This window comes from Musca autumnalis, unplaced genomic scaffold (assembly GCF_047663935.1).
Source record: "Musca autumnalis isolate F117 unplaced genomic scaffold, ASM4766393v1 scaffold_1, whole genome shotgun sequence".
Taxonomy (NCBI): Eukaryota; Metazoa; Arthropoda; class Insecta; order Diptera; family Muscidae; genus Musca; species Musca autumnalis.
The window spans coordinates 323,856,128-323,879,671 of NW_027411644.1; the positions used below are offsets into that span (position 1 = coordinate 323,856,128).

The 23,544-nt window shown below is 35.4% G+C and overlaps 3 protein-coding genes across 6 annotated transcripts in view; 1 reads left to right on the forward strand and 2 right to left on the reverse strand.

Moving 5' to 3' along the window:
* The window catches only part of Ctl2 (Choline transporter-like 2), a 44,797-nt gene extending 40,327 nt beyond the window's left edge, over positions 1-4,470 (reverse strand). The window contains exon 1 of one of the 2 annotated variants that reach the window (XM_073962603.1): positions 4,332-4,470. The gene's annotated coding sequence lies outside the window, so the exon portion shown is untranslated. The remainder of the gene's footprint in view (positions 1-4,331) is intronic. The other variant, XM_073962606.1, reaches the window with a different exon arrangement.
* ash2 (Set1/Ash2 histone methyltransferase complex subunit ash2) lies at positions 1,173-7,642 on the forward strand. Of its 3 annotated transcripts, XM_073962611.1 has the most exons (7): positions 1,173-1,419; positions 1,497-1,675; positions 1,745-2,089; positions 6,309-6,692; positions 6,804-7,084; positions 7,153-7,410; positions 7,484-7,642. In XM_073962611.1, exons 1-7 carry the CDS (start codon positions 1,301-1,303, stop codon positions 7,586-7,588), a joined length of 1,671 nt encoding a protein of 556 aa, XP_073818712.1. In that variant the 5' UTR covers positions 1,173-1,300; the 3' UTR covers positions 7,589-7,642. The 3 variants fall into 3 exon arrangements, with proteins under 3 accessions (XP_073818712.1, XP_073818713.1, XP_073818714.1); XM_073962612.1 differs by lacking the exons at positions 1,173-1,419; positions 1,497-1,675; positions 1,745-2,089 and adding an exon at positions 5,116-6,105; XM_073962613.1 differs by lacking the exons at positions 1,173-1,419; positions 1,497-1,675; positions 1,745-2,089 and adding an exon at positions 5,260-5,728.
* A 2,919-nt stretch (positions 7,643-10,561) lies between these two features.
* On the reverse strand, positions 10,562-12,121 carry LOC141391514 (uncharacterized). The gene has a single exon (XM_073964393.1). The coding sequence runs from the start codon at positions 11,952-11,954 to the stop codon at positions 10,692-10,694; it is 1,263 nt and encodes a 420-aa protein (XP_073820494.1). The 5' UTR covers positions 11,955-12,121; the 3' UTR covers positions 10,562-10,691.
* Positions 12,122-23,544: the final 11,423 nt, after the last annotated feature.

The following is a 23,544-nucleotide window of genomic DNA, read 5'->3' on the forward strand; positions in this document are numbered from 1 at the left end:
TTTTACACACAGGAATACATTTTTGTATCATGGTATCAAGGGTACTTTTTGCTAAAAAAGTGTCTAATGTAAAAAAAATAAATAATTTCATGATTTTGAAATAACTTTAGATTTATTAACTCCATAAAATCTCAAGTGACCAATCGTAAACGTGTAAAACACGACTAACTCTGTTGCAAAAACAGTTGCAACTTTTGGTACTTTTTGAGTAGAGTTGGATTTTTTTGCACAAATGCCGAATACAACACTGTATTTTTGGTGGATTTGTGCCGGATTTAAAATAAACCCAGTCGTGAGAGGATTTAATTTTTGTATGGCAAATCTGGTCAGATTTGACCGGATTAAACAATAAATCCTCATGAAGTGGGTTAACCCGGCAAAAAGCTGTAGTGTAACCGTGCTATAAGCTAATAAATCTTCATAAAGCGGATTAAACCGGCAAAAAGCTGTAGTGTAACCGTGCTATTATACCCCGGTTACACTTAACCGGATTAACCCAATGGATTTGGATTTCAAATGTCAATTCCAAAGCGCAAACGTCAAATAAATCCTCTCGAAGTGGGTTAACCCGGCAAAAAAAAAAAAAAACTCTAGTGTAATAAATGTCAAATGTCAATTCCATAGCTTAATAGTACGTTTAGACTATGGTGGATTTAGCAAATCCAGTCCATTTAAGTTGTCATTTCCATAAAATATACGTCAAATAAATCGAGACAATGCACATAAACGTGTTATAAGTGTATAGTCTAACAGGCGTTTTAATTTCTCATGAAGAAGGTTAACCCGTCAAAAGGTTATAATGCAAACGGCTTTTGGATTTAGCAAATCCAGCCGACTTAAGTTGTCATTCTTATACAATACATGTCAAATAAATCGAAATAAATAAAATAAGGCGTTTTATACGGCGATTAATGGCATTATATCGATTATTTGACAACTGACTGTTGTAGAATCAGATGGCCTTTTACGCCATCATGGTACAAATACCATGTACCATGTACGCCATGCAATAGAACACAGTGGCGATGTGAATCTACCCATAACACTTCAGATCATTCCGTGTGAACACTAGAACAGCTGTTATGCATATTTCCTTTTGCAAACTATATTCGTCAACAAGACATTATTCTATCTCTTCCTTTATTCGTTTGCCCCATTATGTCTCTTACCTTATTCGTTGGCTTGTTGGCGTGTGTTTGCAGGCATTCATTTTAACGTAATTAAATAAAAAATTAAGTTTACGGAAGCATTTAGCAAGTTTTAAACAAAACATATCGACAGCCATCGTTTAATACGAATTATGGACGATATGCAAATTGAGAACAACACTCAAATCGAAGCAAGTGAAAGTACTGCTGGAAGCGGGGTTGGTGGTATGGGGGAGAAGAGAACTGAAGAAAAAACCGGCAATTGTTATTGGTAAACAAACATTTGTAAACAGATAACATTCAGGCACTATGATATTAAATTCCATGGCTTTGTTCTATTTGTTTCAGCGGCAAGGATCGTAATCTTAACATTGTTGAATTGCTATGTGCCTATTGCAGTCGTTGGTTTCACGAATCATGCATTGGTTACCAGCTGGGAAAACTGGTACCTTTCATAACAAATTATGTGTTTGTTTGCAAGAACTGTTCACCTAGCGGGTTGGAAAATTTTCGGAGATCTCAAGCTAGTAAGATGAATGATATACAAACCTATGACAATTGTAGTAATTTGTTCTTTTTTTCTTTTTTGTAATTAGCGATACCCCAAATGTGCATCACTGCCATTGCAAATATGCGTAACAACAGCAGCAAGGAAGGCAAACATAAAAATCTGTTTAGTAAAGATAAAGAGATTATACCATTTTTAGAACAATATTGGGAAGCAATGACAACAATGCCACGTAGAGTTACTCAATCATGGTATTCAACGGTACAACGTTCCTTACTAAAAGATGTCCAAATAACATTTACCTATGAAGAACATCCTGAACACGGTGCCATGTTTGGTTTAATGATGCCAGACTTGACACAAATCAAGCCAAACTATGAAGCAATGACAAAAATGGGAGCTTTGAGATTAACCGAAGATGGTTATGCACAAGGTAAGGCCAGAAATGTAATGTACTTATTGATGCCTTCCGTACTCGTACTTTCTCAATCTCTTATTTAAAAAATACAACCCATAACGGCAAAGGTGTGTGTATGTGGTAGAAACGCCGAGACACGTATATTCCTGTTTTATACCCCCAAGGTTTAGGCTAACCCCCTGTTTTTGTAAAAAGTTTTATTGTTCTCACACGAATTGTCAAATTTTGTAGATCGATTTACTCGCCTTAGCGCATATGTGGAACGCTGATTTTTGAATGAGGAATTCTTACCTATATATAGAACGTGTCTACGAAGAATTAGGTCTTTACGTCATCTAGGGGCTGAGCTATGGATGGCCAAATTATTACGAATATAGACGAACGAACAGAAAATAGTTACAAAAACAGGGGGTAAATACGACCAAAACTGTGAATCATCGAATTAATGTTTTTAAACCCCATGTATGTTTGGAAAAAATCTGTTTCAAACAATTTTTAGTCGAGTTAGACACGTCCGTCCATCTGTAATTCGGAAGAAAGGCAATATCGGTCCACCCCTTCGGGTACCTCCACCAAAATGTTTCTGTAAAATAGTGTGATTGATAACTCTCGAAGGGAGCAATCGATTTAGTCCAACCTTTGCATATCGTAATATTCCTTCCAGATATAGATCGGATACTTTGATGTGACCAAAAATGTGCTTCATCGAAATAAAGGTTTTAGACCCCAAGAATGTTTGGGCGAAATGTTGCTGAAAAAAATGTTTCAGCTACTTTTTCTTTATACAACTGTCAGTTTTAGAAACATTTGTAATAATTAGCTGTGTCTTTTTACGTGATAATTAGTAATAATTATTACTAATGTTGCAGATTTTGACAGTTGTATAAAGGAAAAGTTGCTGAAAAAAATGTTTCAGCAACATTTAGTAAGTAAAAAGACACCCCTATTATTAAAAATTAGGTTTGTCCTCGCACTTAGTAAATAATAGGTGTGTCTTTTTACTTACTAAATGTTGCTGAAACATTTTTTTCGACAACTTTTCCTTTATACAACTGCCAAAATTAGCCACATTGGTAATAATTATTACAAACCTAATTTGATATAATAGCTGTGTCTTTTTACGTGATAATTTGTAATAATTATTACTAATGTTGAAGATTTGATTGTATAAAAGTTGCTGAAACACATTTTTCAGCTACTTTTTCTTTATACAACTGTCAGTTTTAGAAACATTTGTAATAATTTGGTGTGTCTTTTTACTTACTAAATGTTGCTGAAACATTTTTTCAGCAACTTTACCTTTATACAACTGTCAAAATTTGCAACATTCGTAACAATTATTACTAATTATCACGTAAAAAGACACAGCTAATGTTATAGTTAGTAGCAAACATGTGGTACAAAATCAATTTATATACGGCTTCTTTTTTGTTAGAGTCTGAGGTTGTAACTGACTTTCGAAACGTCAGTAGCTTTGCGATTTTTAAATTTCGTCACATTGTTTCAGTTTCACACTAGCATTGTTCCTCGAAAATGCAACTAAATTCATCAGAAATAAAACTGATACATGTTTGCTTTTTACTATGTTCAATATGCGCAATTGTGACGCTTTGATATACATAGCTTCGCATTTGTAAAGTATTACGGCGTTATGAAATACAATACTTACAACATTTTCGGATAAATGCAACGCAACAGACGTTTCGAAAGTCAGCCTATATCTGTGTCAGCACATTTTTTGTTCAAATGCAAAAAATCTTCGATCATTCAGCTAAACCCCACCGAAAAATTAGTAAAAATTAAAAGTGAACCGTTTAAAATTCGTTTGGACTTCGGAAACCGACGCATCGGATTGGCAAAAGTCATTACAATTGTTTCAGACTTTTGTGTCAGACTTCTTAAAATGACTGTATGTATTCAAGACACAGATATGAATACAAACTTGATCTCTCAATTCAGCTGCGCTTAGTTGTGGTTGTATTAAGAACAGCTACATCAACGAACTCCCCTTTTCCCTTTATCCAATTAAATTCTTGATCCTATTCATTTGTTCTCTACACTATCGGAACAGTGATTTTGTGTGATATAAATAAAACATAATAATGTCGTTATTAGTGTTTTTCTTGTTTTGCTTTTCCACTTATTTTGTGCTTTTCATTTCATTTGCTTGTACAAGCTGTCTCTGAGAGTAGTGTAGATAAGATGAAGCTCAAAGTATGAAGGCTTTTTTATATTTATTTATTTTCTATTAACATACTTGCAAACGCTCCAGCTAATTCTTTCAGGCTCAACAAACGAAAATGTACAATCACTTGTCATTATCTACTGCTTGCTTTGGAACACAGTTAACCAAATAGACCCCAACACTATCAGCAGAGCACAACGAACTGAAACGAACTAAGAGCGTCAGATACAGCGACAAACATATCGCACTAGTTCAACATAAGGGTAGTAACTCAAAATTTCCTATTGTTCAGTAGAGGCAAAAAACTATTTATACTAATGTTAAAGGTATATTATGCAAAAACACTATGTCATCGTAAAGATATCTTATCCACTATACTACAGCACTGGATTTCTTTTTATTTCTTTACGTTTTTTGTTATATTTCTAACCATTTTTCGAGTTACTACTATTTTGCTGATAAACTCTTTGTTTTAGTAGAGATATTATTTCGACTTACGCCCGTTTAGCTGAAAAAATGGACGGCGATTTATAACAAAAAAAGGGAATAATTCGAAATACTACTCTTTTGTTGACAATGCCTGAAACACGTAGGCGCAACTAGAAATACGTCTCTTTTGTTGATACACAGAAGTTACTCTGAAGACATGAAGAGTGACTTAATGGTATTTTTTGATGAAGGAGTAAATAAAACAGTGGGAAATTTGTACAGTAGGTGGAGTTGATTATTGTGTATCGTTTTTTGATGAAAAGTGAATATTTCAAAATTTTGAGTTACTACCCTTTTGTTGAACAACTGGTGCTATATGTCCATACTTGCATAGTTCTATGACGTAGCTTCACTGTTCCGACGCAGTTGACGTTGTATTTTGTGTTTGCTGTTTTCATTTGGATTTCTCGGTTTGGTCAGGCCAACAACAGCCAGCAGCTACTCTATTTTGTTTTGCTTTGCTATTCATAGTTGCCGTCATTCATTGTTGCTGTTTGCCGCTACTGTCGTTTTGCGCTGACTGCTTGACACCATATAATTTAGCTGGCAATTTTTTTTTTTTTTTGTTTTATATTCGATTCGATAGTAGAGTACCATACCTCTTCCATGCCCCCCTCTTCTATCGGTGGTCTATCGTTCTATCATTCTTATACACATGTCGATGTAGTTAATGTTGTATTGTGTTTGTTTTACAAATATTAATTGTTATTTCATTTGCGGGTTCGTTTTCTGTTTGTTGGCCACAAGTGATACAGCTAGCTACACACAAACAAACCCAGAGATTAACAAACAAATTACAAAGCATCACATTTCTAATCCAATCCAATTGGCGAAAGTCCTAAAGTTGCAGTAAATTATCCAATATTTCCACGAAACACTTCAAGTTGGTTGATTCGTGTGTGTTGTGATTGCGGTAGTTTTTGAGCGACAGACACACAGGGAGGTGGAAGAGCCAGGAGTATAGGATGTCGTCGTCGTAGGTCGGTTCATGTTGTTATTGTAGTTGGTAGTGATTCGTCAGTGATATGCATTCATCGCAGTTGGTTTGTACGCTAAGCTAATGGTGTTGCTGTGGAATTTATCTTGAAAATACTTTAAATATTCGATGCTGCTGTTGTTGTTTTGCTTTGTGACGACTCGAAAAGCTGTTGCCGTATCGTCATAGTTGCTGAATTTGTTGAAATTGTTCTAGTGGCCTTTCCATTTTGTTGAGCAGAAAATGATGTGATTTATTCAACTTTAGATTTGATTTTGTTTGTCAATACCATTTGTACCTGATCAAAGAATATCCCCCAAAAAATAAAACGCAAAAGTAACAACATCAACATGGATATTGCAATAACCCGTGAAGAGGAACGTACGTAATAGCTTAGCATATACTATTGGACAAACACACAAAAAATGGGGTGTTGTTCGATGGTCTTTTATAATTTTACTTTTTATGTTGTTTTCATTGGGGCTACTTAGCGTATAGATGATGCACATACACACATACGGGCATTTAACTGTGACACGTATACATTTACATTTTTAATGACATGCTCTTATTGTTCTTTCTAGCTTCCCTCTCCAAGAACAATCGACAAAATAAACGCAAATTTCCCGGTACTGATACGGGACCTACTGGTAAGAAGGGGCGCCCCAGTTCGGACATTACTGCTAATGTCAAATTGCCTGCCCATGGTTATCCTTTGGAACATCCATTCAATAAAGATGGCTATCGTTATATACTTGCTGAGCCGGATCCACATGCTCCATTCCGTCAGGAATTTGATGAATCATCTGATTGGGCTGGCAAGCCGATACCGGGTTGGTTATATCGTACCTTAGTACCGAACAGTGTCCTATTGGCGTTGCATGATCGTGCACCGCAATTGAAAATTTCCGAAGATCGATTGGCTGTGACAGGTGAAAAGGGCTATTGCATGGTGAGAGCAACACATTGTAAGTACACAATCGTACATTAGTAATTCGTATCAATGAATTTAATCCATCAGCTGATTGTTACACTGCACAACAAAAGTCATTGCCTTTTTCATTCCAAAATTTTTTTAGCTGTTAACCGCGGTAGATGGTATTATGAAGTAACAATAGAGGAAATGCCCGAAGGTTCTGCGACACGTATGGGCTGGGGCCAAGAATATGGCAACTTACAAGCCCCGTTAGGTTATGACAAATTTGGTTACTCTTGGCGATCACGCAAGGGCACACGTTTCAGCGAAAGTCATGGCAAACATTATAGTGATGCATATGTTGAAGGAGATACATTGGGATTTTTAATAGATCTTCCCGAGGAAAAAGAAGTGGACTATTTACCAAATACATTCAAAGATAGGGTAAGAACGACTATTTGTGATATTCCTTTATTCATGGCCTAATATTTTCATCATCTTTGTCTTTGTAGCCCTTGGTAAAATTTAAATCACATCTATATTACGAGGATAAAGATAAAATCCAAGAAACGCTGAAAACGCTACGTGTTGCCGCTGGCAGTAGAATTGAATTTTTCAAAAATGGTCAGTCGCAAGGTGTGGCATTTAGTGATATCTATGCTGGTTCATATTATCCAACAATATCAATACACAAGAGTGCAACAGTGAGCGTTAATTTTGGTCCTAGCTTTAAATATCCTGAGGTCTTGAATAATTACAAAGCCAAAGGGGTAAGTTATTAATAAAATTAATTCATATTATGCATTTATATGTAATATATTGTATATGTTTGTTTTTTTGCAGATGTATGAACGTGTTGAGGAATTAATTTGTGAACAGTCCCTATCGGATTTATTATATTTAACGGAAAATGAGGGTAGATTACGTTTGGATAATTTTAATATATAGACCTAAGTTGACACAGTCATTATTTTGTAATAAAACCACAAAAGTTAAGGTGAATATTTTATAGTTTTTTTTAGTGTGATTTTAAAAAAATCAATGTCGGATTTTTTTATGCTGCACCCCCCTTAAAGATTGCCAAAGTTTGACCACAATCGAAATATGTTAACACGTGCCACTGGGAGGCCTCGAAGATTCCACAGTAATTTGTATGGGGCCAAAGGCGAATTTTCACGAAATCGCTGCCCACAGACCACATCCAATCGATAAGAAAAAAATTCCAGTTCATTGATGTGGCTAGGAAAAAATCCTACAACAATTTATGTAAATCGGGTAAGATTTTGATATTGCTCGAATAGTATATTTGGGCAATTGGGGCCCTATAATATAGCATTATATTAGAATCCATCAGATTTTCACAATTTTTGTAGGATTATGTTTAGCCACAAAAATGAACTGGTAAAATTTTCTGCATAAAGCCATCTCCGATATAATGGCTAAGGAAATGCTTTGGGCAACCTATAAAACAGTAAGCCCGATCTGCCCGTATCCAGATGAAGAGTGTGGATCATATGCATTGGGAGTCAGGGAAAAAGTCAGTACACCTAAATAATGTATGGCTTACCCGAATGTTATTTTTGGCATGTCATTTACCCACGGTAGACCCCACCTACGCGTGCCCCAATTAATACAATTCCTAGTAATCCCTATCATCCATAATTCAAACCGAAACGATAAACACCACAACCAATAAAAATGGACAAATCTCAATAACAACCTCCCCCTAAAAAGATTACGGCTGACTTCCGTATCGTCAGTTGCTTTGTGTTGTTAAACTTCGTCAAAATATTTCAGTTGCACACTCATGCATTGTTCCTCAAAAATGCAACTAAATGCATCAGAAACAAAAATTATACATGTTGGCTTTTTACCTGCGTTAAAAATGCGTAGTTTGACGTTTTGAAATTCGCAGTTGTTAAGTACTACGGCGTTAAGAAACGTAATACTTCACACATTTGCAGTCATTTGCCAAGCAACTGTCGATACGGAAGTCGCCTTCTTCTCAAAGAGAAACCTCCAACTCTCCGCCCCCCAAATCTTCAGCTACCATAATAACGTCTTGGACAAAATAAGTGAACTTAAAACTTAACATCCACATTGGTGACCAAATCAAATCGATACTAAACTTAAGTTCAGTTTTCAATTGCCAGCGCGACTGAGATGAAATGTTGTATTATTGATGGCAACCCAATTGGGTGGTCGATAAACGTGTTATCGATCAGTGTTTTTTAAACTCATAAACTCTAAATTCAATCCAAAAACACAATTTCGTCAAAAAAAATATTTTGAAATGATAAGTTCAGTGGAATTATTTTTTATGATGAAGAAACTGTCCAGGACATTGCATCTATTAGAAGAAATTTAAGAGACAAGTCGAATCCATTGGATGTTTAAGCTTGGAAAGATCTGTATAATCAATGCATGGAATGAAGGAACCTGCTGGACTTGTCACCAAATTAGTTTGGTGTAGATTTGCTGCTGTCTGCTCCAAAGGCGATAAACTCACTTCTTCCGATGGACCATCGCCAGTGGCGTTGAAGTTTATTTTATTTTGAGCCATTTTCTTATTCAACTGAGGTTTAAAGTGAATCCATGCTCTTTGCCACTCTTCAGGTGTTCGTGTTGGCGGTCCAAGGCTGTTTGAATTCGCAACTTCAGTTGAATGTTGTCATACATAATATAATTTTGGCAACTGGCAACGCTACTCAACTATAATTGCTATCGATAATCAAGCCATAAGATGCTACCAGTTAAAAAACACTGGACATTACAATGCAGCACCTGATAAAATGCTAATTATCCAAACCACCTGAGCTCCAAAAAGAAAAAAACTAAGAGAAAGAACCGTGCCCATAAGGCACAGCAATGAACAGCAATGAACTCAACTCTAGGCCCCATCCTGTCTCTAAAGTCACTACGATTCTTCACATTTATTCAACTATCCACTTTTATGGACAAAACCAATTTAGGTGGTGCAGTTTCTCTGGGTGCCTTCCAATTCTTTACACACAAATAATTCATACATATATTCATCTTTTTCTACCCTTCTGAAAATTTCCTTAAAAAGATCAAACCCAACCGAATTATTACGACTACCACATAACCAAACCGGCAGCGCTTTCAAAGTCAGCGAATCCTGTGGTTGCATTTTGGCAACACGAAACAACTTGCTCTTTACGAAAATTTTCATCAGTTTCGGCTAATGCCTAAACAGCTAGTTTAGGCATGAGTCCAGTTTTGCACTAAAGTGTGGAGGAGGTCGAATTTGAGAATTGGTAATGTCGCGAAGAATGAATTTCAATTTGTTGTCAATGCAATACCTACAGAGTAAATTATGGATACGTACAGTATGGACTCCGTAAGCAGCTGTGCACTCCATTTCCAAACACAATGACGTTGAAAAAGCCAATAAGATGCATCCCTGTTTAATGTCGGCTTCAGTTTAAACGAGTTTATAAGTATCGATATGCTGGACAGACTCGCCGATCAATCTTGTTCATGGGTTCGATAGCATAGACATCGAACAAGGTCCCCTACTGGATTTGGACTATATATAAAAGAAGCGCATCGTACGAGTAAGATATATATGAACACAATGATCAGTACTACTATGAGTTTCTATGAGTATTAACGTAGGAGTCACTCCAACCACAATAATTTGATGAGTAGCGCATCCTTCATTCATTTCATGACGACTTTAACTCAGCATGACTTAGATTGACTACAGTACAGTTCAGGGAAGAATTAACATACACAACTCAATTTTTAATATGAGTGTTATACTGTGCCGACGTATTATGATGACACAAAGCTTGGAATGTAACAACATCATATATGTACATGTACATTTTGCAACTCATTGAGACAATTTAGAATTAATATTACTATATTTCCATTGCAATCATAATCCATATCCTGTTTTATTTTTTCTTAATCTTTTATTTGTGTTTTTTTCCTTCAAAATACATGTTGCTGTACAAAAATAATAATTTCAAACAAGACCAATATTTTACTTTATTAAAAAAATACTACACACAAATAAGACCATTTACTTAAAAGCATGGAATTTTGAGGCACTATACGGCAAATAAAATACATTAAATGTAGACCTTGGATGATATGATACTGCTGCTGAGATAGATCTTCCCGAGTTTGAAGTGTTATTGGTCGTTTGCGTAGAGGATGCAGCAGTCGATGGATCACTAAATCTATCACGTCTTGTTGTTATTGGATTTGATTTAAAAGTATTGGCATTGGTTCGAATAAAGTGTTCCCTTGTGCTGGACGGTGTTGTATTTACATCACTAGAATTCGATATGGTTGTTGGTTGGGAATTATATTGAATTACCTGCTGCTGCTGCTGGCGAGATGATATCGATGGCAAAACAATGGAGTTACGGTTATGAAAAAATCGATTGGCCGCCAGGGGAACATGCCATGCGGATCTATGTCCGGTATTAATTCTCGATCTAGAATTCTGTTCTTGGCTAATAACAGCCGATTTGGCCTGTTGAACATGTGTCAGCTGCACAAAGCTGGGATTAACTTGGTGTCGTCCAAGGTTACGAAATTTTCTAGTCGATTCGAGAACATTTAAGATAGGAGGCATACGCAAGCGATGCTGACTACTTGGTTGAACAATAGGAACATTTGTGGGTGTTGGCGGCGTGTATGAAGAAGAAGAGCTCGTGGCACATTTCCGTTTATTTCCAGGATTTTGCATATTTTCCCTTTCATTTAGCTTTAAAGGCACAGTGGTCAATGTGAAATTCTGTAACAAACTATTAATTTCATTGCTTTCATCAGATGATTTCCTATACGGTTGCCGGAAATGTGAATGTGGCACTGCAATTGCATCTTCGTGTTTATTCACCTTGTCCCTGCTAAGGGTTATATCATCATCCATTTCAGCTTCATCCGAACTACTTAAATTCAAACTTGGCAACGACTCCAGTGTGTCTGATCTCAAGGACTTAACTCTATATGGACTACCTTTGCGTCCTACTAATTTGGGAAACTTTTTCTGCCAATCTAGAATTTCCTTGCGCAAATCTTCATCAGCTGGTAAATTTTCAATGCCGGCCAACATGTTCTCTACTTTCTCCCACTCAAGTTGATTTAATCGAGTTGCATCGTCATTCCATGGTATTGAGCCTATACTGCCACGGTCAATGCTACTCGACGACGTATAAGGTACTTCCTGTAAATATTCATCGTCTTCGTCGTTGGCAAACAAACCATCTTCGTCATCATCGAAGCTAGGTGAGTGAAGAAGTTTGGGTTTTTTATAAAACCCCAATGCAGAAGTCATATTTCAATTTCAATTTGATATCCAAATATTGATATTTGGATTCAAAATAAAAATATATTTCACTGCAATTACACACTTGTTTTCAACATTAATTTATTTTCATACAAAAGAAAAACGTTCTCGCACACTACTTTTCAATCGACTCTCTCTCTCAACATTGTCCTTGGGGTCCTTACAAACAAATACTAACAGTTGTATTTATTGGTACTTTTGTTACCGTTAAATAAATTACTGATTGAATTTATATCCGGTTAACGACCAACCTCAGAGAAAATCGTTCCAATGGTATGAGGGCTCAATTCTGCTTCTATTATATTCGGACTGTTCCAGAACTGCAAGAATCTACTAATTTTTACTATTTTTTCGATAACATAAAGGAAGAATTGTTATCGTAGTAAAAATTAGTAGATTCTTGCAAGTTCTAAGACAGAGAAATTAATTGTTTGTGTAATTCTGCCATGTACGAAACTATGAAATGATAATTTTTACGAATAAATGTCAAATGAAAAAATTTATAAAGAAAATACATATTTTTCATTTAAAATTTTCATAGAACAAGAATCCAGACTCTTGGTCTGTTCCAGTACTGCAAGAATCTACTAATTTCTACTATTTTTTTTCGATAACATAAGGAAAAAATGTTATCGTAGTAAAAAATATTAGCTTCTTGCTGGTTCTGCAACAGAGCATCCGATTACCCATAAGTTTGTAACAATTGCTTTGTTCCAGTACTTTTTAATGCTAAAGCCAAGGCATATACTCTGTTCCTTTACGTGCAAGAACCTTCAAGTTGTACCACGTTTTTTTTTTCGAAAAGTGTTCCTTCACTTGATGTACGCATGTAATTTATATGAGAGCGGTCGATAAAAATATTGTATAATAAAATTTTCTCAGGAAAAACATAACTATATTTTGAAAACGCTCTAAAATAGAAAAAAATATAATAAAAATTTAAATATAAACCATTCAGTACTGTTGTGGGTCCTTTTTATTACATATTTAGGACGAAAAGAACTATTTTATAGTACGTTTAAATATAACCGGATTTAACAAACCCACTGGGTTTTAAATGCCAACTCCTATAGATGGGCAAATTCAATTGTGAAAAATTATCAATAGATGGAGATAAGGTAGAAACACAATGAAATACGCCGCTTTATCACGCTCAGGGCCATTATTATATGTGTTATTTTACTATGTGATGGATTTGAAAATGCAAAATAAACCAATTTGGAGTCATTGAAAATATAATTTTTACATTGAAAGCTAATTCCAAGAAGCTCCTCCTTGAAATTCAATCATCACTTTTAACTTTAAGTTAATCGGTATGCTATAAATCTGTTCGGTAAATCCAAACTATAACAAAAGAATACTTATAATAATGGGGGTAAGAGCTACTGTACATTAGGGTTATGACCTCGTATCCCGGTATATTTTGATGAGTTTTTACCTATGATTGCATAAAATCTTAATTATAAAGTGATTCGATAAAAAAGCTTCTGCACAAAAAGATTTTAAAGTTTTTATTTTTCAGAACTTTTGACAATTTTTCGAAGTCACTATAAGCCAATATTTCACAGAAAAAAATGTATGGGGGCACACGACTGCCGACAGAGATATACTCTCAGCCTATGTGAATTGAAACTTTCATCTAGCATTTAAAATATAACTTTTACATTGCAAGTTAATGCCAAGAAGTTCCTCTATAAATCTGTTCGGTAAATCCAAACTATAACAAAAGAAGACTTATAGCACGGTTACACTACAGCTTTTTGCCGGGTTAACCCACTTCATGAGGATATATTGCTTAATCTGGTCAAATCTGACCAGATTTGCCATACAAAAATTAAATCCACTCACGACTGGGTTTATTTTAAATCCGGCACAAATCCACCAAAAATACAGTGTTGTATTCGGTATTTGTGCAAAAAAATCCAACTCTACTCAAAAAGTACCAAAAGTTGCAACTGTTTTTGCAACAGAGTTAGTCGTGTTTTACACGTTTACGATTGGTCGCATGAGATTTTATGGAGTTAATAAATCTAAAGTTATTTGAAAATCTTAAAATTATTTATTTTTTTACTTTAGACACTTTTTTAAACAAAAAGTACGCTTGATACCATGATACAAAAATGTATCCCTGTGTGTATAGTATACCAATATGAGAAATTGTCATACGAGAAATTGCAAAAGTGTAAAGCACGACTTTATTAGTTGTTTTGTATGTATACGTAAACAAACATCAGCTGACAGTTTATATTCTCGAAAAGCTAAGTGTAACCAGCAAAGATTAAGCCACTGGATCTATTAAACCCAGTGGGTTAACCTTCAATAGTGTAACCGGGCTATTATAATAATGGGGGTCAGTTTCATGTAAAAGTCTAAAGACAAAGTACTACCTAATTCAAATTAATTAGGCAGCACTTGAATTAGGTAGTACTTGGCCTTTAATCTTTGACATGAAACTGAGCGTGAAAAAAGCTGCGTATTTCATTCTGTTCACACCTTTATGCCCTGGACAGACGACAGCGTTAAATTGCATTAACAGCCTTAATTCAAATTAATTCGTGCATTATCCACATTCTTAATGCACAAAATCAAAGTGAATTTATATTTCAATTAGATATTACAAGGATTTAGCGCATTATCAGGTTTTATTTGCTAAATCCAGCGAAAATCTACCAGATTTCCCATACAAAAATAAATCCTAGTATTGAGTGGATTTGTTTTAAATCCGGCATAAATCCTCGTATACAACTCTTTTTTTTTCAAGATGTTGCTAGAAAAAAACAAAAAGTTGCAAGCTGGCACATGAAACAAGGTAGATGTATCGGTGAATTGTTACAATAAAAATAATATAAATTGTTAAAATTTGTAAACAAAGCGGAAAAATTAAATTTGTTTTGATATACAGTCGAAATCGCTTTTCCATTTGTAATTTGAATTTTTCTATGTATTTGTAAATCGATTTTATTCATTTGGAATTTCAAATGAAGAAAATTCAAATTACAAATGGAACAATTCGAATTACAAATGAAATAATTCGAATAACAAATGAAAAATTTCAAATTACAAATGAAATAATTCGAATATCAAATGGAATTCTCAAATTACAAATGAAATAATTCGAATTCCAAATAAAATTTTCAAATTACAAATGAAATAATTCGAAAATCAATTGGAATTCTCAAATTACAAGTGAAATGTTTCGAATTACAACTGAAATTATTCGAATTACATGTGAAAATTGTGTAATATTTATAATGTCTAATACCCTAGACAAACGACAGAGTTAATTTGCATTAAAAATTCCTTAATTTGAATTAACTTTTTACCCTGACAGACGATAGTTTCTGCATTTATGAAACAGCTGTTTGTGTTGTTTGTTTGTACCCAGCAGACCATTTCATAAAGTTTTACATATGGTCTGTTCCTTTACTTTTAAAAATGGTAACAGTGGCAGGAAATGGTAAAAGTGGTAAACTGCTATCATATAAATTGTATGCTATTAAAAGTAAGGGAACACTTTACAGGTTAAAAATGGTAAGAAATGGTAACCTCAGGCACGTAAAGGAACAGAGCAATAAGTTCGCCAAAATATGCGAATCAAATATACTTTCAACCATTGACTTTTTCACCACTATAACGCAAAAATAATTTTAATTTATTCGCGATATTTTTGAGTCTTTTTAATATTAAAAAATGTCGCAAAACTCTAAAGGAACATTTGAAGAAGATATTGTTACGGAATTAGGTTTAACTAATCTCCGTGTAGACGTTGTTTTATTCCCCAGTACGATTTGTACCAAATAAAACAGGGTTCGTTTTAGATTACGTTTCTACAATGCTTTATTTCACTTATTCGTAACCGACTTTAATTACTAATGGGTACTTTACACGATATGTTTTTACATATGAGTTGTCACTTTGCATATACATTTTGTATGGGAGAAGTGACAACTCATATGCAACAAACATATCGTGTAAAGTACCCATAAGCACTCAGCCTGTATCTTGTTAGCACGCAGCACTTCTTTTACCGATCTGATCAGTTCAACGCTTAAAACACAACTAACTCGTCATTCCCAGTTCCCCTGTATTTATACCTCAAAGTCACCCTGTTCGGGAAATATCTAGAACATATGGCAACACCTCGAATCTGTACAACGAACACACAGAAGTCACTTTGCATATACATTTTGTATGGGAGAAGTGACAACTCATATGCAACAAACATATCGTGTAAAGTACCCATAAGCACACAGCCTGTATCTAGTTAGCACGCAGCACTTCTTTTACCGATCTGATCAGTTCAACGCTTAAAACCCAACTAACTCGTCATTCCCAGTTCCCCTGTATTTATACCCCAAAGTCACCCTGTTCGAGAAATATCTAGAACATATGGCGACACATTCGCACTAAGCGAACAACCAGACTCACATGGGGAAAGATCAATACAGTGGACAAACACAGTAATAACGTAATTACAACAACAAACAAATGCAAGAAATAAAGAAGTAACAAACTAAACGATAATTACATGATTATGGCAAAACAAAACAAAAGCACAACAATGAAAGGTAAAGAACTAGAATGATGAAGAGATTTCTTCATGGTAGTTATTGTTGTTGCTTAAATAAAGTGACTGAGTAATAAAACTTTACGTTACAATTCAAATTTTCAAATTAACGGAAATTAAACTAAATTAACTTAAACCTATCAGTTACATTCGTAACATTGCCTCCCGCTTAAGCCTGTTCGTCCCGAATAGACACAGTTACCTCTCGGTAGTATGGGTATTGGTAACACTGCCTCCCGCTTAAGCCTGTTCCTCTGGACTAGACACAGTTCTCTTTCCGTAGTGGTAGCAACTGATTTAGATGTACCCTCTACGCCATTAGCTTTGGACTTTCGCTCTTTTCTCTCCAGGTATCGTGACGTTATATCTTCTTTCTCGGTCACCCTCCTAAGTGCCACCTGGTCGTCATCGGACTTGTCCTTCCTTGTTGTACGGCCGCTTTTCGATGGACCTTTCCTCGACGCACATTTTCGCTTTCTCGTCCTCGTTGCTGGATTTTTCCGCTTTCCTACGGGCCAATTTTCGGCGGCTTCCACCTTCAGCGTACGGACATCGACAGCGATCTCGCCGGATTCTGCCTTTGTAGCCCACACTTATCGGTATTTCCACATTGGACCAAGTCATCACACGGTGCTTTATGTCCAGGTTGATATCGAAGGCAATCATGAAGTCTACACCAAGTATAACTTCGTCCACAATATCGGCCACTATAAAATCGAAATTTATAGTTTTTCTACCCATGCTCAGCCTTTGGTAGGCCTTTCCATGAACCGTTGTAGTCTCGCCTGTGGCCGTCCTCAATTTGACTCCATTTAACGGCAATACCTTCCCTTTTACCAAATCCGGTCTAACAATGGACTTTGTTGCACCGGTGTCCAATGTCAAGGTACGCAATACACCATTGATAAAGCCTTTAGCCGTTAAGTTGTGATTCTCCTGCTGGACTATGGCTATAGAGATTGTGGGACCATCGTTTTCATCATCTGCCAGCGGCGCTTCGTGATTGACGGAATTCACTTTTTTTGATTCACCTGATGTCTCATTTTTCGGATTCATAGCCACAAGTTAGTCTTCGCTTTTCAAAGGCGGTGAGGCAGATCTGGTCCTTGGTCGTTGCAATCTGCATTCTCGTGCAATGTGTCCAGCTTTCCGACAGTTGTAGCAAGTCCTTCTCGTTTTGCCAGCCCTTCGTTTCACTTTATCTATTACCTGCATTAGTGCATCTTTCATTAGTTCGACAACGGTCTGAGGATTGTTGTCCTCAACTTCCAGCTTCCGCACATTGCAAGCCTGAGGTTTCACCATTGTCTCTTGCTTATGTCCGCCACCGTACTTTAGTTCGGGAGCTGCAATTATATCTCCATAGTTGTTTCTAGAAGCGGCGGGAATATTCTGTAATACGTCAGCAGCACCGCCCTTCAATGCCATAAGTAGTCGTACCGCCTTGTCGTTGTCGTTCCACGAATTTCTCGAAGACACCGCCTCGAATTGTAATTTGAAGACATCAAACGATGTAGATCCGTCGAATTCCGGAGGCTTGATTTTCAGAGTGTTATCAATAACTCGCACTTGACCTCCTATGATTTCCAGTTCCGACATTTTCTTTTCCAGATTCACAAACTTCTCGTCGTGGGCCAGAAACTGTCTATCCAATTTCTTTAAATGGTTTTCCACAACCTCCAATCGCTTTTCAATAACTTGCGTAATGTTCTCGAGTCTTTCGCTGATTTTTCCAAAATTTGCCTCTAATTACAACAGCAAGCAAATGCAAGAAATAAAGAAGTAACAAACTAAACGATAATTACATGATTATGGCAAAACAAAAGCACAACAATGAAAGGTAAAGAACTAGAATGATGAAGAGATTTCTACGTGGTAATTATTGTCGTTGCTTAAATAAAGTGACTGCGTAATAAAACTTTACGTTACAATTCAAATTTTCAAATTAACGGAAATTAAACTAAATTAACTTAAACCTATCAGTTACATTCGTAACAATATTATTTTCGATAAAATTGGTATGGTGGGTAATGAAATGCTTGTGAAAATAAAACTTTTTAAAATAGATTTGATAGAAGGCGCGAAAACGATTAGCTGCTATTTTATTCGAGAAAGACCACTACTTATTTGAAAGAAACGCGAAAATTTCTGATTTGTTTCCCTTTTTTATTTTCTTAACCCTTCGTTGGACACCGATATTGTTTGTCACATTCGTAATAGGGATACGCAGTGAAATGCAATAATCGGTTTTTCGATTATTCGGTTTTAGTCGATTATATGAGAGCGTTCTAAAAGTCGACTTTCGATTAATAGTTAACCGCCGAAAACCGATTATAATCAACCATTTTCGTTGATGCGATCCGTGATGGTTTTATGTATAAAAAAAGTACCGTCAATTATGCGGTTTTAGCACACCCAATAGTCAAATACGGCTAATAGTCGACCACGATTAATAGCCGACTACGAATAATAGTTGACTCCGTCTTCCGAAAGTCAACTAAGAATAATCGATTATTCGGTTTCGCTCAGTCAATAGTCGACTACGACTTTTGGAAATTTTACGGTTAATAGTCGATTAATCGATTAACCGAAATCGATTTTACGTATCCCTAATTCGTAACACATGAGTCTGGCCAGACCCATGGTTCAATTATTAGAAGGTTGGGCAGGTTGACAAAATTTCAAAAAAACAACTCTGAAGCTGGTTTGCTTATAACTTCAAATATTATAATAACAAATGCAACAAGTTTTGTTCATTTGAAGTCTTGTCAGTCTGCATTGTTTTCATATTTTCTGAAATAATATTTGTATTACTCCCATTAGACATTTGGGTAAAAGTGGTAATTTGCGCATTGCCCGTGCCTGCAGTGCCGCCAGAAATGGTCTCTTTGAAATCACGAAAATTGGTAATGATAACTTGACTACCAAATGCAAGGATCCCAAAGCTTGTACCATTCTGTTGAGAGGTGCTATTCTATTTGAAACTGAACGTAATTTACAGGATGCTTTGCATGTTGCACGTAACTTGATATTTGAACGAATTTGGTTCCTGGTTATGGTGAAAATTTGGCTTTGAAACTACTTTTGACTCGCAGCTGCTGTCGCACAAAACTGCGGTTCCAATACCATTCATTTACATACATACATTTACAGCCTTGAGAGCAAAATAAGCTCCCACTCGGGAGAGCATGATATGAATGACAAGGGCATTTGAGAGTCATTGGCTATTAAAATGCAACCCACTTCTGATTTTCGTTTATTAAACAGCTTATATGAAATAAAACGCTATATGTGTTTAAGAAAATCTTTATAATCTTCTATTATTTTAAGGATGTTTGGTATTTAAAATAGAACAGTACCTCCCGATATGGTGGAGGGTATAAAACGTTCGGCTCAGCCGAACTTAACCCTATTTCTACTTGACTCTTGCAAACGTTTTAAGGACCATAATCTGCGAACCTGCACCTGGAGTGTTCGGACTCTTTAAGAGAAGGTACACTTTACATACTCGCAGGTTTGTTTGCAAAGTACAAAACCGATATTACAGTCATACTGGAAATATGATGAACAGCGAAAGGCGTCACAACCACATCTAAATGTGACGCCCTGTATATTAGCTGCATGATATAAATCATATGTTGCTGATTTCCAGTTAGTCGGTGGTTAAAACACATGGTGCCACGTATGAAAGACTACAATTCGAATAAAAGCTAAACTGTTCAATCTTGAGGTGAGGTGATAGTCTTCGCCGCGAAACCTGGCTGACTCCAGATCAAAAACAAGAATTCAAATAGATGGACGGCATTCATCTAGCGTGATGGATGTAAGATAACCACCTAGTTACAGCAAAGGTACGTACTCGATTAAAAGTTGCAAAAAAAGAGCGAACAGACACAACACGGAAGTTGGACATCGTTAAGCTACAATTACAACAGACACGGCATAGTCCAACCATCTGGTCCTATTGCTTAATTACAGACAACACCCATCCATAACAATAATCCACAATTCTTGCTTTCCATAATTCTTGATGTTTTTATTTACATATGTATGTATTTATATTTATTTTGATATTCTTTTATTTATGTATATATTTTGTTTGTCATTTGTCAGCTTTGTCAAAACTGTTTTGACACAATAGGAGGACCTCAGGAAAAAATTGTAATCATATGTTTGCTGTGTCCTACCTTGTAATGATTGTACCATGGCCAGACCCATGAAATAAATATAACAGCCTGTTTCTGTATGTCGAAAGAAGAATGTGTGCGAATGAAACACGCCCAAACTTTAGTTTTCGAAATAATTTTATCTTTGGTTTTGCTTCAAAACAAAACAAAATGAAAAACACACAAGAGTTTGGACGTGTTTCATTCGCACACATTCTTCTTTCGACATACAGAAACTGGCTGTAAATTTTTTAGTAAACTTAATTAATATTTTCGTATAAAAAGTTGTAGAATATGTTTTAAGGATCCTAATCTTACATATATAATCGTTATTTGTCAAAAAACATACCGAAAACACCAAATTTAATTAATTTTATGAAGTTAGTAAAAACGGACATATGCCTATGGAGTACAAATTCGTACTTTTCTTGTCCCTATGCTCGAAAATCCTATTTATATATAATTTTAATGCACTATATATTATTTTGGGGTATTACTCTGAATGAATAGGGTCTATTTTATAACTTTACAGCGTATTGCAGTGCAATAACGATAATATCAATAGGTGAATGAGGGCATATGTCCTAAGGATTTCCTATATTTGAACCATTCCACTCCACAAAAAGAGCATAAAGGCTTTGTAATGGGGTTTATTTGTCCAGTTATTTGTAAAATTGTCTAAAATAAATGTGTAACCCTATTTCCAAGGGATTTTTTTTAGGTTGTGGTATGTACACTGATTTCAAAACCATCTCCTACTTTTGCGACCTTTTTACGGGCAATTTTGAAGACATGGTAGGGTGAAATGCGACAAATTTCAGAAAATGGTATTCTTTCTGTCAAATAATGCAAAAAAAACCCAATTTTAAGAAAAAAATTTGGAAATTTTTCAATAAAAAATAGGTGCGGTCTGGCCAGACTCATTTGTTACGAATGTGATATGTATGTCAAAAAATCCTTGTAGCTCCTTTTCTGGTGATCCTTTTGACTTCAAGTTTCTTTCGTTGGAAAGGTAAGAAAATTTCATGAAGCTACCTGAAATCTCAGGTCCATAGCTTTATTTTAACCCAGTTTAAAATGCAAAATAAAATGAAAAAGGCCTGGCTAGACTCAGGTGTCCAACGGAGGGTTAAACATGGAAATTTGACAAAAGACAATTGATTTTCAATGCAAATTGTGTCTCAGAGCATGAATATGCCCTCTCTCCAACATGAATATGGGCTCTCTTTTACAGCATTGCCATATTGAAATACCTTAATCCAGTTTAACAGCGTGTTTTTGTAAAAAGTTTTTGCCCATTCGTTCGTCAATTTCATGAACGAAGACACAATGTGGTTTTCATAGCGATTGAAGTTTGTATTCGTGTGACAAACAAATGAAAGCTTTTTATTTTCGTATTTTTTTGGTTTTCGTAACAAAATCAGACGAACGAATACGTCAAAAATAAACGAATGGAAAAGACCCATCGTTTCGAATGAAAATTAAATAATTTGAGTAATAGGTGACACAAAACACATGAAAACTGATGGGGAATGCAATTTTATTTATTTCCATAGAACCACTCCATAGAACCACTCCGTTTCTTCATATTATCACAATATTTTTTGGACAAATTTGTTTACATTTTTTTTCTTATATTTTGTTTGCCATCTGTTTATCGGGGTTGCCATCAAGTAACACATTTTACGTGCAGATGCCTATGCAAAATTCACAAAATAAGTATCATGGAAACCCTGAAATATAAAAGCTTTTATGAAATAGACGAAAGCTTTCAGAAAAAAACGAATGGTTCGTAAAATTTTACAAGAACCAAATTTTGAACGTATACGTTTTAGTACGAACGGTTCGTGTGACAGGCAAGCATTTTTACAAAAACACGCTGTAAATTTCCTTTGATTTTGTGCATTAAGAATGTGGATAATGCACGAATTAATTTGAATTAAGGCAGTTAATGCAAATTAACGCTGCCGTCTGTCTAGGGTATAAACGATAAAATATTTCTTTATTGGTTCATTAGTTTGCATTAGTGGCATAATGTGCTATCATTTTCAATATTAAACAATAAATTTATAATTTTCCGTATGTTTTTGAGACAAATCCAATTCACAACAACTTTCTTGATGCTTAAAATTCGTTTAGATGGGCTGATGCATCTACCATGGTAATTGTGCTATGAACAAAAATCAGCTGACTGCCATTTAAATCCTCCAAAATATATATCTAAATGCAATGAGATTTGTACTGGATTTATTAAATCCAGTCGAGGATTTATGGCTAGTCTAAATGAGCTATTATAGCTCTGTTCCTTTACGTGCCTGAGGTTACCATTTCTTACCATTTTTAACCTGCAAAGTGTTCCTTTACTTTAAAAAGCATACAATTTATATGAGACCAGTTCACCACTTTTACCATTTTTTGCTACTGTTACCATTTTTAAAAGTAAAGGAACAGACCATAGCTGTGTCTGGTTACCCAAAAATTTGTAACAATTTGTACCAATTGTTGCTGGAAGTCGTCTGTTAACACAAAAAACCAGCAAAAGAGAGCGATTCGAGAGAGACATTTTGACAGTTCTTTCACTGAGAGCTTGCAAATTCTTGCTGGACAAATTTCTTCTAGCAAGCACTTGCAAGCTCTTCTTCTTCCTGAAAACAATCAATCAGCCGTTTTTAGTTTTTTGTTGATTTATGTTTGTGAACATTAAAAACAATTTTATTGTGGAAATAACATAGTCTAATTGTATTGTTTTATGGAGAACAAATTTGTAAAGTGGAAAAATACTTTTTTGTTTCATTTTCTTTTTTATTTTTAATAAAATACAATGTGTTTGCTTCCTTTGTTGGCG